Below are 17,262 nucleotides of genomic sequence, written 5' to 3'. Positions count from 1 at the left end.
CCCGCAGAACATCTAATAAATGATAAGCATTTGTTGCCCTTTGGTTGACAATGTCAAAAAAGTACAACTTATCTTCATGATATTAGAGTCTTACAACAGTTTCTCAAAAGAAAATATTGAAGTCTTCAACAGTTGCATATAAATAAATCTTCACCCATTGGAAGTGCAGTACAAAATGGAAGATATAAATTACCCTTTGTGGGTGTTAACTAAATTAATTACCATGAATGTTGGCAGCGCCAACTTATTCTTAAAACCTAAACATATATTCCATTGCTCCATATTCCTTTATTTCATTACAAGGCCTTCATAGCCTGGATGATTTATACTTTTGCTTGAGCAGCGGTCGAATGTATTCCTGATATCCATCAGGCACAACTGAATCATTGAGAGGGTCCTTCCATGCCTCGTCATAGAGGGCGGGATAGACGTTCCCATCATAGCGACCAAGAGTAGAACCTAGGTAGTGATCAGTGTAGTTAAATGCATCAACTAGCGCAACTGCATTGGGACGGACCTGCAGCATAATGATAATTAAAAAAATGATGTGCTCAAATAGAAACACTACAGGCACTTAGGAAAAAAAATTTATTGCAAATTAATAGTAGTCGAGACCTGGGAATACAACTTTCGGAGCTGTTCATTTGCTAGAGCTCCTTGCTTGGGGGTGATGCACCCAGTTACAAGGAAATCACCAAGATGCTTGTGAAGCAGTGAGAGTGCATATATATTGCAGAGAATCTGCAGCTGCTCTTTAACTCCCTGGCCTTGTATGTCTTGCTGCAGTTTCTCGATAAATCTGATATTGAGAAAGCCATCAAATATTATACTCGGCTTAATGGTTGAATGCTGACTGGGAAACCAAAGTATTAAGACCATTACTAACTCTTGCCAAAAACAAGTCACCAACTTGGAATGAGGCCCATGATCTTTAATCATAACTCTTCATGTATATGGAGTTGTTAAGTACTATTTGAGTAATATTTAGCTTACTAATTCACTATATAAATTCTATCTTGATGCACATGCTAGAAATGCTTTTGTTGCTATTTATTATCAAATCCTACATCATTTCAAAAATGATTTGTCTATGTTTGTCATACTTTCATTATATGAAATTCTTAGTGACTGTATATAGGTTATATTTTGTCACAAGTGATAACTTCTATCTTTGATGGACAAAGAACACTTGTATTTAATTTATGTCCATAAGTTACTATAGTAACTATTTTAATGAAACAATATAAGTGTGCATGCAATGTATGTAAGGAGAATGTGTATATGGAGTGCGGTCCTAGTTTAGAAGATACAACTCATGGCATATTTGTATCCTGTCTTTATTTTATATCCTCGTCAATGCTTCGTAGGAATAATAAGAGTTGAAGAAGACTTACTTGGATACAATAATCAGCTGGCAATGAGCTATTGCTGCCTCAACTAAATCAGCAGATAGCTCAAGAAAACCTGGTTTCAGGAAACAATGTCAATAGAAAATATGGACAGGTAGCTCTAATTCTTGCAATAAAACAGAATGCCAATGGAATTTCTGCATCCATGCATAGGAGGCCTTTTTCACTTATTTGGTCTCAACATAGAGTTACAGGAACCAATACGCAAAGATAGAGTAGGAAACAAAGTTGCAATTTTCAATATTAATAGATGATTAAAGGCATATCAAGTTCTAGCTGCCATAGTGCACAACCTAACCCTGTTTTCAGATACACCATATCCGGAAATGAAACAATGTTTTTACAACCGTTAAACATCTAAAGGGCAATTTTCTTATTAAGAGCAATGAAAAAGCACAAATGAACATCACCTTCTTCAGGGCTTGGAGCCTTGCTTATATTTTGGGCGCAATTAACTGCCAGTCTAACAGCTCTGGCTTGAAATGCTTCAACTATGATTGAAGGATTCAACCAGTCATCAGCTGTTCAGAACATAAACAAATTATCAGTAATTGTGGATTGAAAGGCTTAGTAATGAATTTTTGAGTTCTAAGTATATAATAGAAGTACAATAATCAAGATCCAGATACCTCCACGAACATCACATTTGCACTGTATCAAGTGCTGTACTCTACCAAAATATGCAGTGGTTCCTACAGGTTGTTTTCCGGAACCCAGCTGAGCTACAGTCTTCATGAGAAACCTTGCAACCTGTCAGCCACATTATAATTTAGACAAGTGTTACACAGGAAAAAATGTTAAGCAGACTGCAGGACAGATTCCAGAGATAAAATGGAGCAGCATGTAACAAAGCTCCCTGCAATGAGATCCCAGTTACCAAGAGAGAAATTTTTTTGAGTTCACAAATGTGTATTGTGTGTGGGGGGTAATTCACTAATTTGCTCCAGGATAGACTTAAGGGTTCATCTCTAAAGGGAGTATAGAAAACCATTATGAGTGCAGATAATAATTTGCTCCAGGATAGACTTAAGGGCTCATCTCTAAAGGAGTATAAAATGAATTTCATCAGTGAGATATGTTCGTACTTCATAGTGATGCATGCAGCTGCAAACTAGGGTAGTTGATTGGATTCAGTCATTCACAGATGGATAGCATAACAATGGGCATCATCTTTGTGCTATATTGGTTGTCATTTGTTATTATAGAGTGGAATAATCATGCCAATCTTTTCGACATAACACGAATACCATTATGCAACTGAAAATAGATTTTGAGTGATTTAAAACGAGTTTCCAATCTTCATTTACTGTCCTCAACATTTAATTGTTTTCTATTCACAATTTGGGCCTAAGGTAGTTAAAAAAAGACATTCTTCTGTACAGTTATATAATTACCTGACAGTTTCTCCCTCTTTCTACTATATGTGACTGGTATTGATTTGAAAAGAATTTCCTTGTCTAGGAACAGCTAGCAACGAAGGACATTTTCTCAGATAATTTTCTACTATAAGTTCTCAAGGTTTAACAATCATAACTCAACATTATTCAGTGAACAAACTATCCTAGGCAGAAGAGTTTATCTAACTACATGACTATTGTGATACTAAAGATGACCAATAAATAAACAAAAACAAGAATGTGGAGTTTGCATTAAAGCAGTTATGAGCTTGAACCACAAAACTTTCTAAAGTAATGAAGCATCAAATCATTAATGGCGAGTCAACTACAGGTTACATATTCACCAAAGGTATATGCTTGCAGGCGAGACTCTTCTAATTTTCTCTTCAAAAACATCAAAAAGTGCTAAATCAATCATATCCAGTTTAGACAATAAAAATAATTGCTTATTATCATAGAACAAGCATGAAAACTTCTCTTACATTATCAGCGAGGATCATAGTCTCAGAACGGGCAAAAGATCTAATGAAACAAGAGTTGCAGTACTCTCATATATCTGGCCACTCACCCTAATGCCTCCCACTGCTACATTCCCCTCATCCAACATTTAAAGCTATTGAGAAATGGCAAAGGGGTGTAATACCGAAACCTATATGGAATAGTTGGGACAACTGGCTCAAATATTTTAGTGGTTCATCTCTGAGGGAAGAAATAAGAGGATTTTAAAGAAAGAGCCCTTATCCCAATGGCTTGTTCTTCAAGGTGGTTGGAACCATGGAATTCTTCCTCTCCTCTCTCCTATAATTATTAATAAAAGTACCTTTGTGACAAGAAATAATACTGTATGGTGTGACAGTTCCGTAGTAAAACTCAAGGCAGTTAGAAGGATCTGACCTTTGGACATGTACCTGGAACTGATATCTAAAGTCAGGTGTATTTACTGCTTAATAGAGTAGCACATTACACCATTTAAGTCACACTTTTCATGTTCTACATACCACAGATCTAGTTATAAGCTAGCAAATACTCAACTAAGAAAGGGACGAATCTTAACCTGCAGAAGTAACACAATATTATCTCCTTCATATGTGCAAGCAGGAACATATACAGCGAACAACTCAGGGAGTCCGCTGCTACACAGATAACCATGACCACCACAAAGCTTTCGGCACTCCTCAATGCCATCCTGCAATAAAATAGACTAAAATTACAATCTATGATCAAAAGTAAAGGTTCTGTAACAAAGAGTGCTTAACACATTATAGGAAAAGTGAAAAACTAGAAGAGAATTTCTAAAGTGTATGACACTGTCACATGCACCAAATTGTTGCCTGTGATGTTTTTGTTCCACATGTGCACATCACCTTATTGATAATCAAAATCTTTCTTCACAGGTTTTTCCATTTAATCTCAAGAAATTACTTTAAATGCATTTAATAAAGGATTCAAGAAATTACTTTTTCCGTTTAATCAAGGATTCAAGAATCTAACTATTTTAAGTCTTTCTTCATAGGTTTCCACACATATATGCCACTAGATGGGGTATTTTACGTGTGGGACCACATTGTTTAAAAATTCTACTTCAATAAAATCTTAATTGATAAAAAAAAATTTCTGCTATTGTAATATGCTGAAGATAACATCTTAATTAGTTGATAAGATCGAAATTCATAATGTAAAAGATCAACGAAGTAAATGAGAATATTTCTGCTATTGTAATATGCTGAAGATAACATCTTAATTAGTTGATAAGATTGGAATTCATAATGTAAAAGATCAACGAAGTAAATGAGAATATTTGACAAGTGATAGGTAAATAGAGTATGTAAAAAAAGAAACAAAAAGAACAATAGCGAAGATCATGAGAGTGGAATCCACTGAAATAGTCTCCTGTTGATGATTAACTAGGATGTTTTCAGAGAATAATGTCTAAAGCAAGGGCTGATATCTGAATATTCAAATGGTAGGGTGTAAATTTGTAAAAATCAAGAAATAAAGGGTGTGAAACGTAATCTTCCCAATATTTAATTTAAGATTGTGGAGGACATCACAGTCTAGATTAACCTATTTCTCCTTTTAATTTGTTTCCATTGAACTACTTTTTTGCTTTTTGGACGACCAAAGAAGTATCTTCTACTCTCATGTATGGCATGATGCCCATCTATGAGTAGGTCTAGAGGAACGGAAGTGAGCCCAAGGCTATCAATTTCCTTGTCTAAATAACATTAACAGCATAAACCAAGACATATAGAAACTTACTAAGCATATCAATATTTGATAGCTTCCTTCGGCACAAACTCATGTTGGATTTTTATTTTTCTTTTCTATTTATAGAACAACAGGGTTCATTAGTACTACATGTCCAGCATAAGGTTGTCAATATTGGACAGAAAAAAAACCCATATAAAGAGTATGGGTCATGATAACGATTTACATACAGCTGTTGCAGATGTTGTCACAGATTTCAGACCAGCGGTGCAAGCATGAGCCTCAGGCAATGTTGAAAAATCACTGGCTTGTAGTCTTTGTGTCACATCGGTGTATAGCCATTTCAACCACTCTCCCACAAATCTAAAAGCATATGCTGAAGCCAGCAAAGGAAAGAGCCTGTTTTGTTGTGTTTTAAAGTCAATGACCTGCAGGAAAAATTCCAGTCTTGTAGTCAACTCCATATATGCTGCACAATAAGATATGCTAAATATTATGTAGCAATCACTAGGAAAATAATCAGTTGGTTGTATCTGTCTATCCATATCTCTGAAACCATTATCTTGAAGACCAACTGAAGTAATATAGGGTAATACTGCATCAAACAATTAAATAAAACTGGACATGCTGAATCTTAAGGCAAGGATAAACAGCTCAATAACTAGATCCACATAATTCTGGGCTTCCGTGTTGCCCACCTTCAGCAAATGAATTTTTAAAATGATTAATAATCAAATATTCTACAAACTGAAGTAGAAATTCATTCAGTTGATCATCTCTATTTATTCATATCATGAAAGCCAAAGCACACGAACATATTTTCATTCTTGACTGTGTAACAAATTCGATGAGACGATGCTATTCAAATAGGAAGGTGGAGATTTATTTATAGACAGACAATACCATAAGCTTGAATCACTTGGTATTACCAATCTAAGGAAATTTTCTCATTTTATACCTGGTTGAAAATGAAGTTCCTCTGTATTCAAAGGTATGGCAAAATCTAGATAAAATTCAGCGTTTCCTCCTTGATAAAGCCTTCTTTTATCCCATCTGACATTCAAAACCTATTATACATAATTGTCCTAAATCCAATTGATTTTTCAAGCTTCAACTTAATCCTACTTGAACAAGGCATGTAGCACTAGTAATATCAGGTATATCTTACCCTAAAGTAAATTTCACTAATATTTACAATCTCTAGCACTATCAACCTTCAGCATAAATCTACAATAACCCATTCCTATGTCTTCTTGTAATCAAAAGGTATCTAAATTTTTAACTTTGCTATGACTAGGCCATTTTGTCTCTTGCAAGCATGTCATGTTAATTAACCCTCCTATCACAATGAATAAAGTGTACAGATGCATATGCTCAGACTAGAAATTAGAATAATGCAAGAATTCTCTCTGATAGACTGCAACATCTCAGGCAGAAATAAACTTGGGGCAAAATTGAAAATTCCAATCAAGGGAGCATCAAAAATCAAATACAAGATAAAAGAGGGCGTTAACTTGAAAGCATGCAAAAAATGCTAGACCAATTTCACATCAACTAAAATAATGAATATATATACCATGTAAAACAGAAGTGAAAATTAAATTGGAAACATTTAGCACAGATCACACTATATCAAATACAAGCTTATCTATCATTCATAAGTGCATTTGACTTACCAGACAGCACTAAATGTGCTTAATAGTTAATACACATACTCATGGTCAATGTCAATAATCTGCATAAAGTACACGCATAGTACCTGAGTCTCAGGGCCACCATCCTGAGATCCAAACTGTCTGCGAACTGCACTATACCTTACAGCAATACAAATGGCTCGAGATAAAGCCTTAGAGGCATCTGACACAATAGTTTGACGGACGTAAACCATAGTCCCATAAACTAGCTGCCTTGGAACATCCGATTGCACATATTTTCCTTCCCTTGTAACCTGTGAAACCCTATGGCATATATACGAATTAACCCCAGATGGCAAATGCAAATAGATGGTCCGGATATGAATGGTTTTTACAGTCTGAAAGTGGAACTAACAATGTATTATAAGATAATGAGAAAAAAGAACTTGCCAAAATCTTTTTCACTGATCACTTCTATAGTGCAATTTAAAATTTTAAAAGGTAAATATAGATATATTTCTATAATTTTTTTAAATTCATGACTAAAGATATAAGAGAGTCAAGGTATCATGACGGTTGACAGTCACTCAGGTCATGTTCATGTCCATCACATGAAAATTTAAAAGATGATTTATTTAGAAAAGTAGTAACTCAAATTGCTAAGTACAAAATAAATGACACAAATACCAAAAACTGACATAATCTGATATTTTGATTTGAATTAATTGTTACGCAAAATAAAAAATTGAATATTCCACTTCTAAATTCAAAAAGCTAATTAATAATTTAATGTCTTTCTACAATCTTTATGCTTAGTCAATAACTCTATATAATGTGACATGTTCTGATCCATCATTTTATATAATTTTTTGGGTTAATTATATTTTACTCCCTTGTAGTTTGGCTCAGTTTCACAAAACCTTCTATATCAATTATACTTGAAATTTTGGAAATGAAAGCAAAATTTTGCTTTTTCCCAAGTATTTTCCCCAACAAAGAGGATATGAGAAAAATTAGGGAAAAACATGATATAAAATTTAATTGCATGTTACACTCATATTTAGTGTTGGAGACAGTGATGGCCGTGCCACTGGCACGTGCCGAGCGGCACACCTCGGCACCCCCGGTGCCAGTGGCACACATTTATAATGTTTTTAATAAATTTTTTAGGATATTTAGCAAGGATGGCCGTGCCGGTAAAGGCACGACACTTGGCATGAGGCACACCTCATGCCGAGCCGTGCCGTGCCGGTCATGTGCCACTGTAGAGATCTTTTTTTAAAAAAAAATTTATTTCTATCAATCTTGATCACCTTTACTTATTTTCTTAATAAATGTGATGACATGTGGAACCCATTTTTTTTAACTTTTTCTTATTTCCATCAATCTTGATCACCTTTAAACATGATGACATGTGGAACCCATTTTTTTAACTTTTTTTTATTTCCATCAATCTTGATCACCTTTACTTATTTTCTTAACAAACAAGATGACATGTGGAACCCATTTTTTTAACTTTTTTTTTCATCAATCATCATCAATTAACTTTTATTATTTGTCATTTTTGAAATAACAACTCATTTGTCATTTTTTGAATGACAACTCATTTGTCATTTTTTGAATGACAATTCATTTGTCATTAGTTAAAATTGGAATGACAACTAATGACTAATTTTCGTTTGTCATTTTCTCTAATTTCAATCAAATCAAGTTTTGTCATCTAATCTTATTTTTTTTGTCTTTTTCTTATCTCCATCCTTTAAATATTTCTAAAACCCTCATGTGTGTTTAACACTTCTTTCTCTCAAGTCTCAACTACTCCAACCGTAGCCCTTTTTATTCTATCTTTCTCTCTTTTGATTTTCTTAACAACTTCTACCTCGGTGATCTTTTTTGACGATGACGAACGTAGTGTAGAGCTCCCGTGGTAATCTTCCCCAAAATTTTTTTCATAGCTTGTGTGATATTGAGGTAAGTTTCTCTTTTATTCTCTTAATTAAATTTGGTTAAAATTTCAATATGAATATGTTTAGATTTACTTCATATGAGTTGATTTGAACTTAAATTTTATAATTTTATCTAAAATTTCTGCATAATTAGATTTTCCCAAAAATGTTGCCCAATTTTTAAAAATCCGAAATTAATAGGTCAAATTAATTAAAATTAGATAACAATTGGTATAAGAGCATGTTAGATTTACTTCATATGAGTTGATTTAAACTCAAAATTTATAATTTTATCTTAAATTTCTGCATAATTAGATTTCCTCAAAAATATTGCCCAAATTTTAAAAAACCAAAATTAATATGTCAAATTAATTAAAATTAGATAACAATTGGTATAAGAGCATGTTAGATTTATTTCATATGAGTTGATTTGAACTCAAAATTTATAATTTTATCTAAAATTTCTGCATAATTAGATTTCCTCAAAAATGTTGCCCAAATTTTAAAAATCTGAAATTAATATGTTAAATTAATTGATATAAAAGCATGTTAGATTTACTTCATATGTGTTGATTTGAACTCAAAATTTATAATTTTATCTAAAATTTCTACATAATTAGATTTCTCCAAAAATGATGCCCAAATTTTAAAAATCCGAAATTAATATGTCAAATTAATTAAAATTAAATAACAATTGGTATAAGAGCATGTTAGATTTACTTCATATGAGTTGATTTGAACTCAAAATTTATAATTTTATCTAAAATTTCTGTATAATTAGATGATTGATACATAATTTATCCTCAAAAGTTAATTGATGATGATTGATGGAAAAAAAAGTTAAAAAAATGGGTTCCACGTGTCATCTTGTTTGTTAAGAAAATAAGTAAAGGTGATCAAGATTGATGGAAATAAGAAAAAGTTAAAAAAATGGGTTCCACATGTCATCATGTTTATTAAGAAAATAAGTAAAGGTGATCAAGATTGATGAAAATAAGTAAAAGTTAAAAAAATGGGTTCCACATGTCATCATATTTATTAAGAAAATAAGTAAAGGTGATCAAGATTGATAAAAATAAAAAAAATTAAAAAAAATGTCTCTACAGTGGCACATGACCGGCACGAGGTTGTGCCGGACAGCACGCAGCCGTGCCGAACGGGCACGGATCGGCACGGGGGTGTGCCATTGGCACACCCCGTGCCAAGTGCCGTGCCGATCAGCACGGCCATCCTTGGTTGGAGGACTTTAATTTAGCTCATGAAATATATTTTAAGGCCCTAGAGAGGTTTAGAGATTACTTTTCAGCATGTCACGATTATTTAGAATGCCAATGGCACACTAGCTTGGCACAATATGTGCCAGTGATATGTAATTATGTACCTTGCTGAGCCAAAATTGGCATGCCCGGTGCCATTGGCACAACAATACTTGATTTTTTTTCTAAATAATATTCTAGAATCACCACAGCTAGCTACAAAAGAAAAGGGAAAGAGTGATACAAATGTAAGATCACCAAGAATAGTGGGAAACCAGGCTATATAACACATGAATAACTAAAATAAAAAAGTATTGTGCACCAAATTGACATAAAGTTTATTCCAAAGGGATCAAAGAATCAATCCAAGCTAAATTCCACATCTAGTAGGCCTACTTACAACTTCCAACCCCCTATGACTTATCTACATAAACTAACCATTGACAAAGTTAGCTTTTTAAGCCACTTGGTAAATTAGTTCATGGGAATCACCACTTTAACAAAGCCAAATGATGACACTTGAATGAAACATCTTACTCCACATAATAATAGTCAATTTTTGTAATGATGGTCAATTTTGATGCTTTGTTACTGAGAGAGGGTAAAAATGTTTTAAGAACAAATTATAAGAAACACATGGGAAATGTAGGAAGGACATACCTCATCAACATTTGATCTCTTGGTATGCGCACATGGTTAAATTGCAGAACACCATTATCCATTGTGTTATATGCACCATTGCCAAATTTTGTTCCAATATCACCAACGATAATACCAGAAAGAGGTGAATGGTCATCTAAACTTCGTAACTGAACAATGAAGCCTGAGATTTTAAACTATATTAGTTACTATCAAGACGAAACATATAGTCCTCAAATTGTCCCATGGATAGGCATGTGAGAGATACCATGCACTCCATGGTCCTTTCCATTAGTGATTAGACGTGCATAAACAACAGCATGAGTAGAAACTTTCCCCAGACCACCAGGCCACCACTGTCCATAAATATATCAAAGCTAAATAGGATATTGAGAGAAAAACACAACAGTGAACTCTTGAAATTAGTTCAAGAGAGAAACACTATAACTACTCACTTTGCTTGATGTTAAGGTAGGACTATGGATGATAAACTCATCAGACTTAGGATCAAAGGTTGCAGTTGTTTCAAGGCCTTGCACATTGGAACCATGACCAAGCTCGGTTTGAGCATAGCATCCAATTATTTGCATTTTGTAGGCAAGTGGTAACCACTTCTTCTGCTGCTCCTCAGTTCCCTGCCCTCTTATAGCAGGAACAAACATACCCTGCAAATAAGACATCTAAAATGTAAACCAGCACCATAGCATATATACCAGAAGAGCATCAATATGGTTGTCTCTAGGTATTAAAATTATTGTGCACAAGGAAAATAACACCATTGATTTTTTTTTTAAATCAGATAAACCTTAAAGTAACACTACCGCCAAAAAAATATCTATGAAACTATAAGATGCATATGACATAACTTCATAAGTTGATAAAGATGTCACTTAATCAATATCCTCAATTTTATGTCCCCTCCCCAAATCCCACAAAGACGATAGCTTCATGCAATGCAACTCCCTAATAACACTTGAGAAAGTGATAAGTATCATCCGATCAGTTTTATCTTAGTTGATGACTAAAAAGTAAAAATGACAAGTGATGCAGCACAGGTGATGGGGAATCTGAAGATACATTTCTAACAAAACACAATCAGCTTTAAGTTCTGACATCAGAAGGAAATCACTAGATTACAGAATTACATCACACTTACAATATTTGAAATATCAAGGGAAAATGGATTATTTCTTCAACTGAAAAGAATTGACTAAAACATTAAAGAGGGAAAACAACTGGAAGAAAAGAAGAATATGACGTTGATAGAAGAAATTGATATAGTCAACAAAACTTACATTATATATTTATAAAATGTGATTTCTCCACAGCTGGTGATATAAACAAGATGTGGATTTTTTTTCACCAGTCATAGATCTTTTCTTGACATCCACATCTTGTTTATAAAATGCATGTCCTTCTCCCTCAGAATAGACATGCATTTTCATCACCCTCTTGTTAATAATTATTATATATAATTGATAACTCCAGTGCATTCTTCACCATTCAGATCTCAATGTCAAGAGAAACTTTTGCATCTCATAACAGCTACTGTTGGATCTTATTTATCCATCTTTACAAAAGTTCCAGACTTCTAAGAAAAGTGAGTCTCATGGCATATATTTGCAAGAACACATGCCTCCTGGAAAATTCTTCAACAGTCTGTTATGTCATTTTTGAACCAGCAACTTTTAGTTGAGACGTGGTCCCAATATGCCTAGGATTCCTATCTAGTAATTGTCCCTGTTGAGTTTCTTTCAACTGGAAAAGTCTCATATATAGTCTTGTATGGTATGGATATTTGAAGTGTTGACTTGGATGTTCAAAGGTTTGCCATTTGTCAACATCTAAACCAGCTAACCATTGTATCAGCTATCTATGTAATTTGGAAAATAACAAGTTATGCAGGCTAGCTATGTACCTTGCAATTGATAAGTCTCATAAAATTATTCCATAGATAATCCAACACCCGTTCATAGTTCAGGCCATGTCAATCCTAAACAAGCATGCAAACTGACACTACATCGATAATTTTGCGACAAGAACTATTGACACAATAGGGATTGTAAGGAAGAGTGCATCGCCTTGTTCATGGATCAAATTCAAACTATGTACAAGTCTACTACGAGTGCTTACTAATCAAGCATCACATAATGTTCATGCAATCCTGAACTTATTCAGAATAATTTCAAGGAATAAACAAAAAAGTACATGGCAACAGAATTAATTTTTGCACTTCTTTGCAAATATCCATAATACAACAGTACAAAGGTTCATACCCAGTGCAGATCCACATAAGCAGGTTCGTCCACAAATAATCTTAGCATTGATGCTTCTTCTTCTGTTGCACCAAAAATTTTAGAATGTACAGTTAAGGGACATTCACATAAAATTTAGCCAACAAAGCAATGCAAATTCATTCTACTATAAAAAAAGCCACAAAGCAAAATCTCCAGCACAGCACTGTTGATCTGAAGAGTACATTAATACTTTATCTAGCTTCAATTTCTGGATTTCAACTATCCATTCTCTGAAAACTTTATAGAGTTGGGACTCTTTCTTATTTAAAGTAAATTTACTTGTGTACTCTGAATTGCCAAATTTGTTTATAGCTAACTACTTCACAGAAGGAAGTATTTCAAAGGAAATAATCTCTAATCTCCTCTTGACTCAGTCTAACAAAAACAACTGAAAGAGGATATAAACCATAGGTACGACACAAATGATTACAGCTTATTAAAGGAAAAGACAACAATCTTCTTATATGGGGTCATATACCACTAAAATTTCCCAGCGCAAGAACCTTCAGAATTCCGAACTTCATTTCATTTTAAAAACAAAGTAGGATTCAAGTTTAATTGTAAGAATAAATGAACTGTTTTCCTATTTATCCTTTGATTCATACCTTTCCTTTAGATTGCATAAGGATATTTGCCATATTAAATGATTAAATCTACATTTTGAGTTTTCAGAGAATATGATGCAGAAGATTAGAAGGATTCAAAATGAAGCAAGTATTTAGTACACTCAAGTTAATTTGGCATTTTAAAATTATCCAGCATTAAGTAAATATAAGAACCACTCATCTAAGATGAATAATCAAAACAATCAAAGGAGACACAATTTTGGCAAGGGAGCTGATTTTTAATCATAATAGGTACTTGTAGAAAGAGTGTTCTTCCTTTGAGATAGTAATCTCATTGGAAATTAGCATAATATACAATTGTCAATTATCCAAGGAAAACCAGTTTCCTAATTTTTGTATTAAAATTGAGATGCTATTGATTTGGAAATTTATTGGCATTTTCTTATCAAAGATTCTTTGCATCCAAAGGGGGCAAATAGTGACATTACATGGAACTTCTTTTATTGTTCTATTATAGACTATCTGTCACTAAGACTTTTCAAATCTAGGGGGAGTGGGGCATAAACCCTCTCCTTATAAGCATGCATGGAATAAATATGTAGGAAAATGATGAAGCAACGAAAATATCAACATTTCCTATAACCTATTAGGCTACTAGCACAATTTTGGGTTTTCGCTTTTTGGCAATATATTTTTCATGTCAAGTTCATTTCAAGTATCTTCAATCAAAATCCAAAAATATCATTGAAAGAAAGAAAAATGGAAAATCATTAAAAGGAGAAGAATATAATAGTTACAAGTAGAAGAATCTCAATAAACATATCCATTGACTAGAAAAGACAAGTACAATTTTCATGTCCATAATGGAAATTCATCGACAATCTTCCAATATTTTAAGTATCAAAACATAAATAGACATAAGCTATATGGCCACAGACTGACAAACATATTCTTATAGCCAAATCTGGTTGTTCTCAATGACAAGATGATACTTGTTCTTAGCTTTTACTTTTCTCCAAAATGTTAATTAAATCAAATATTTTTCTCGACACTGATATCATCATACCAATATGTGATAGTGAAGTAGTGATGCTGCAAGGAAATGGAATGCCACTACTAATGCCAGGAGGGAAGTACCTGTAAGACGGAGCTCATTTATGCGCTTCCAGGCATGAAGAGATTTTCTCAAAGTGTTCTTAAACAAGTCCTTTCGCACAAGCATCGTTCTGTTGTCCTTGGAAAACACCTTAATGGGCAAAGATCACATCAACAAAACCACAGTAAATTCACTTAAACAAGAAATCTTGAAACTCATCAAAATATGAAATTGAGCATCCAAAAAGGAAAACATATGACTGTTACACTTAAATCGTCTTAGAAGAACAATAAATCTACAGATCGACTATTTCTTCTAAACATCAATCTTACGAACCAGAACAAATCAGAGACCAAAAACATAAATACAATTCCTATTTTCAACTAAAGATACATCAAAATCATAACTATGTACTAACAAACCTAATGGTACAAGAATCAACCACAAGAAAAATAGAAGAAAAAAAACTCACCGGATCGCTCGCGACGAGGCGGGCCATCCGATCGGCGACATCCAAGTTATGCTTGGATCCAGCCCACACGACCTTCATTGCCTCCACATCGAACTGAGCTTTGATCCTCTCGTGCGCATGGTGATCGACCTCCTCCATATCCGCCCCCTCCAAAAATTCTCTCTCCGGCACCAAATTAAAAGAAAATAAAATTGCACGCAATAGTTTCCCAATTTATAGATCTGTACAGTACGAAGACGTATCCTAATCACGAGGTGTGCTGAGGGAAACTCAAATTACCAAAATACCCTTTCATTTTGTTTGCTGACTGGATTACATTGAAGTAATTAATGGGATGAGGACGCCCTGTTGTGGAAAGTGGATTTAAGGCGGACTTATCTGAATACGTGGATTGACAGGATTCAGTTCTATGAAGCAAATAAAGAACGATGACATCATGCAATAGCTGCCGACGAGGCGAGGGTAGTTGGCTTGCGGATTAGACTTGGTCAAATTTGACGTCAATTCAATAAAAATTTAAAATTATGAGCAATGGAAGGGTTAGGTTCTCAAATAAGGTTTATAGGGATTATTCACGGAATTTGAGATGCATCTTATATTATGATTGGGTACTTGAGATAAGAATCTCACAGCATGAGATATAGATGAGCCGTATTGATCCAGAATGTTACTGGATATTATAAGGATATTCGAATACTCGAATTTCATAATGGAGGCATCTGTTTAGCGTGCTATTAGCTATTTTAACTTTTTACACAAATTTGCGCAAAGAAAGAACTCCTTACCTTATTGATTTATTATGGTTAAAAAGTGTCCACTTTTTACAAAATCTACGTTTTAACATCTTAGGTTAATTTTAACTTACCTCACGCTAACTCATGCATACTCATAAATAATAGTTACTTTTGCCATCACTATTATATAATTTTTTTTAATTTTAATTTATTTTTATATCAATCGGTATTCAAACTGCTATCTCAGCAAAAGTTTTTTACTAAACTAAGTAGTAACTTAATTTGTAATATGGTAACTTTAGGGCATTGTTACATCAACTAGGGGTGTTAAATAGTTTTTCCTAAAGTGGCAAAGATTTAAAAATAAAAATAAAAAAGTAAAGTTAGAACTACAAAATGTCCATAAAATAGGGGTTTTTTATTTTTCCTAACTCTTATCAACTTTATTTGGCAAAATTTTCTCCCCAACAAACCAATTATTCACGTATTTAGGATTGTTCTTGAACCTTTCTGGTATCATTTAGCATAATCTTTGCATACCAGCATTTCAAAAACAAATTATCAATTAAGTCATCTTTAGAACAAAAATAACACAAGTAGCACTAAGAGTCCATCCTCTCTTTAGCAAATTATCCATAGTTAGGATTTTGGACAGTTCGGCCAAAGAAAAGCCTACACTGTCGGTGAGATCTTTGATTTCCATATCATTAGTAGTCTTTTGTATGACTTCTCTATTATTTATAAATTGGTAGTTATCTAATAGTGTAAAAACTATTACTAATAAATCACCAATTTGGAGCATCAAATTCACAGGCATTGTAATACCACTTATTTTAACCAGTATCCTCATTCTTTCTCCTCTTTTCTTAATTATTTGAATAATTGTCTTTTGTATTATAAATTTCATGTATTGTTATCTCAAACTTTTCTTAATAGGACATTGACGTTCTAAATAATCTCATACAAATATGGAGATTTTGTGGTAAGACTACACCTCTTTAGCCAAATATCAGTCCAGAACTTTACATTGTTCCCACTCTTACACTCTAATTTATCCCAATTTTAAAAATCTTACTCGTTTGCAAGACTTCCAAAATGGGGACACACATGCAGAGCTTGCAATATGAAATGCCTCAACATTCGTATGCCTATAATATCTTTGTCTAACCACCTCTGCCCAAAGATGGCTGTCAGAATTTAGAAGTCTCCACCACCACTTAGCTAGTAAACCCTATTCATATTAGTAAGATTAGTAACACCTAAACTATCAAAATCTTATATCATATAAATTAATTTCTAGTTAGCTTTTCTTATCATTAGTTGACCCTTTCCAAAGGAAGCTCTTTCTCAGCGTATTAATTTTAATTTTCACCCATACTGGTAGATTAAAAAAAAGAGGTAGGAAAAAGGAATGGAACTCATTACTAAATTAATTAATGTGATCCTTCCAATGAGAGATGTTTCCCTTTCTACCTGATTAGTTTTTTCTCAATTTATCTATAATAGGCATCTAATTATATTTTCTGAGCTAACAATGATTTAATTATAAGCTCAAATATTTAATAGGGAGCCTCTCCACTCTACAATTCAAAATATGAGCTAGCATAT

General features: G+C 33.5%; 1 protein-coding gene across 1 annotated transcript; it reads right to left on the bottom strand.

Moving 5' to 3' along the window:
• Positions 1–39: 39 nt before the first annotated feature.
• On the bottom strand, positions 40–15,117 carry LOC140800788 (peroxisomal acyl-coenzyme A oxidase 1-like). Its single transcript, XM_073155640.1, has 14 exons — positions 14,921–15,117; positions 14,490–14,598; positions 12,766–12,827; positions 10,945–11,154; positions 10,758–10,845; positions 10,511–10,673; positions 6,774–6,972; positions 5,245–5,442; positions 3,861–3,992; positions 2,039–2,159; positions 1,820–1,930; positions 1,395–1,464; positions 616–799; positions 40–517 (listed from the first exon to the last, which is right to left on the bottom strand). The coding sequence occupies exons 1-14, from the start codon at positions 15,056–15,058 to the stop codon at positions 308–310; spliced, it is 1,995 nt and encodes a 664-aa protein (XP_073011741.1). The 5' UTR covers positions 15,059–15,117; the 3' UTR covers positions 40–307.
• Positions 15,118–17,262: the final 2,145 nt, after the last annotated feature.

Source organism: Typha latifolia, chromosome 14 (genome assembly GCF_019914945.1).
Source record: "Typha latifolia isolate L0001 chromosome 14, TyphaL0001v2, whole genome shotgun sequence".
Taxonomy (NCBI): Eukaryota; Viridiplantae; Streptophyta; class Magnoliopsida; order Poales; family Typhaceae; genus Typha; species Typha latifolia.
Note: the sequence above shows the minus strand (reverse complement) of the source record. Positions and strands in the feature narration are given on the sequence as shown.

Coding starts and splice junctions, on each gene's coding strand:
- LOC140800788 (XM_073155640.1), bottom strand. CDS start 15,058: ATGGAGGAGGTCGATCACCATGCGCACGAGAGGATCAAAGCTCAGTTC. Junction 11,155..12,765: donor CTTATGTGGATCTGCACTGG/GTATGAACCTTT, acceptor TCTTATTTGCAG/GGTATGTTTGTTCCTGCTAT. Junction 800..1,394: donor CAGCTGATTATTGTATCCAA/GTAAGTCTTCTT, acceptor TCTCAATATCAG/ATTTATCGAGAAACTGCAGC.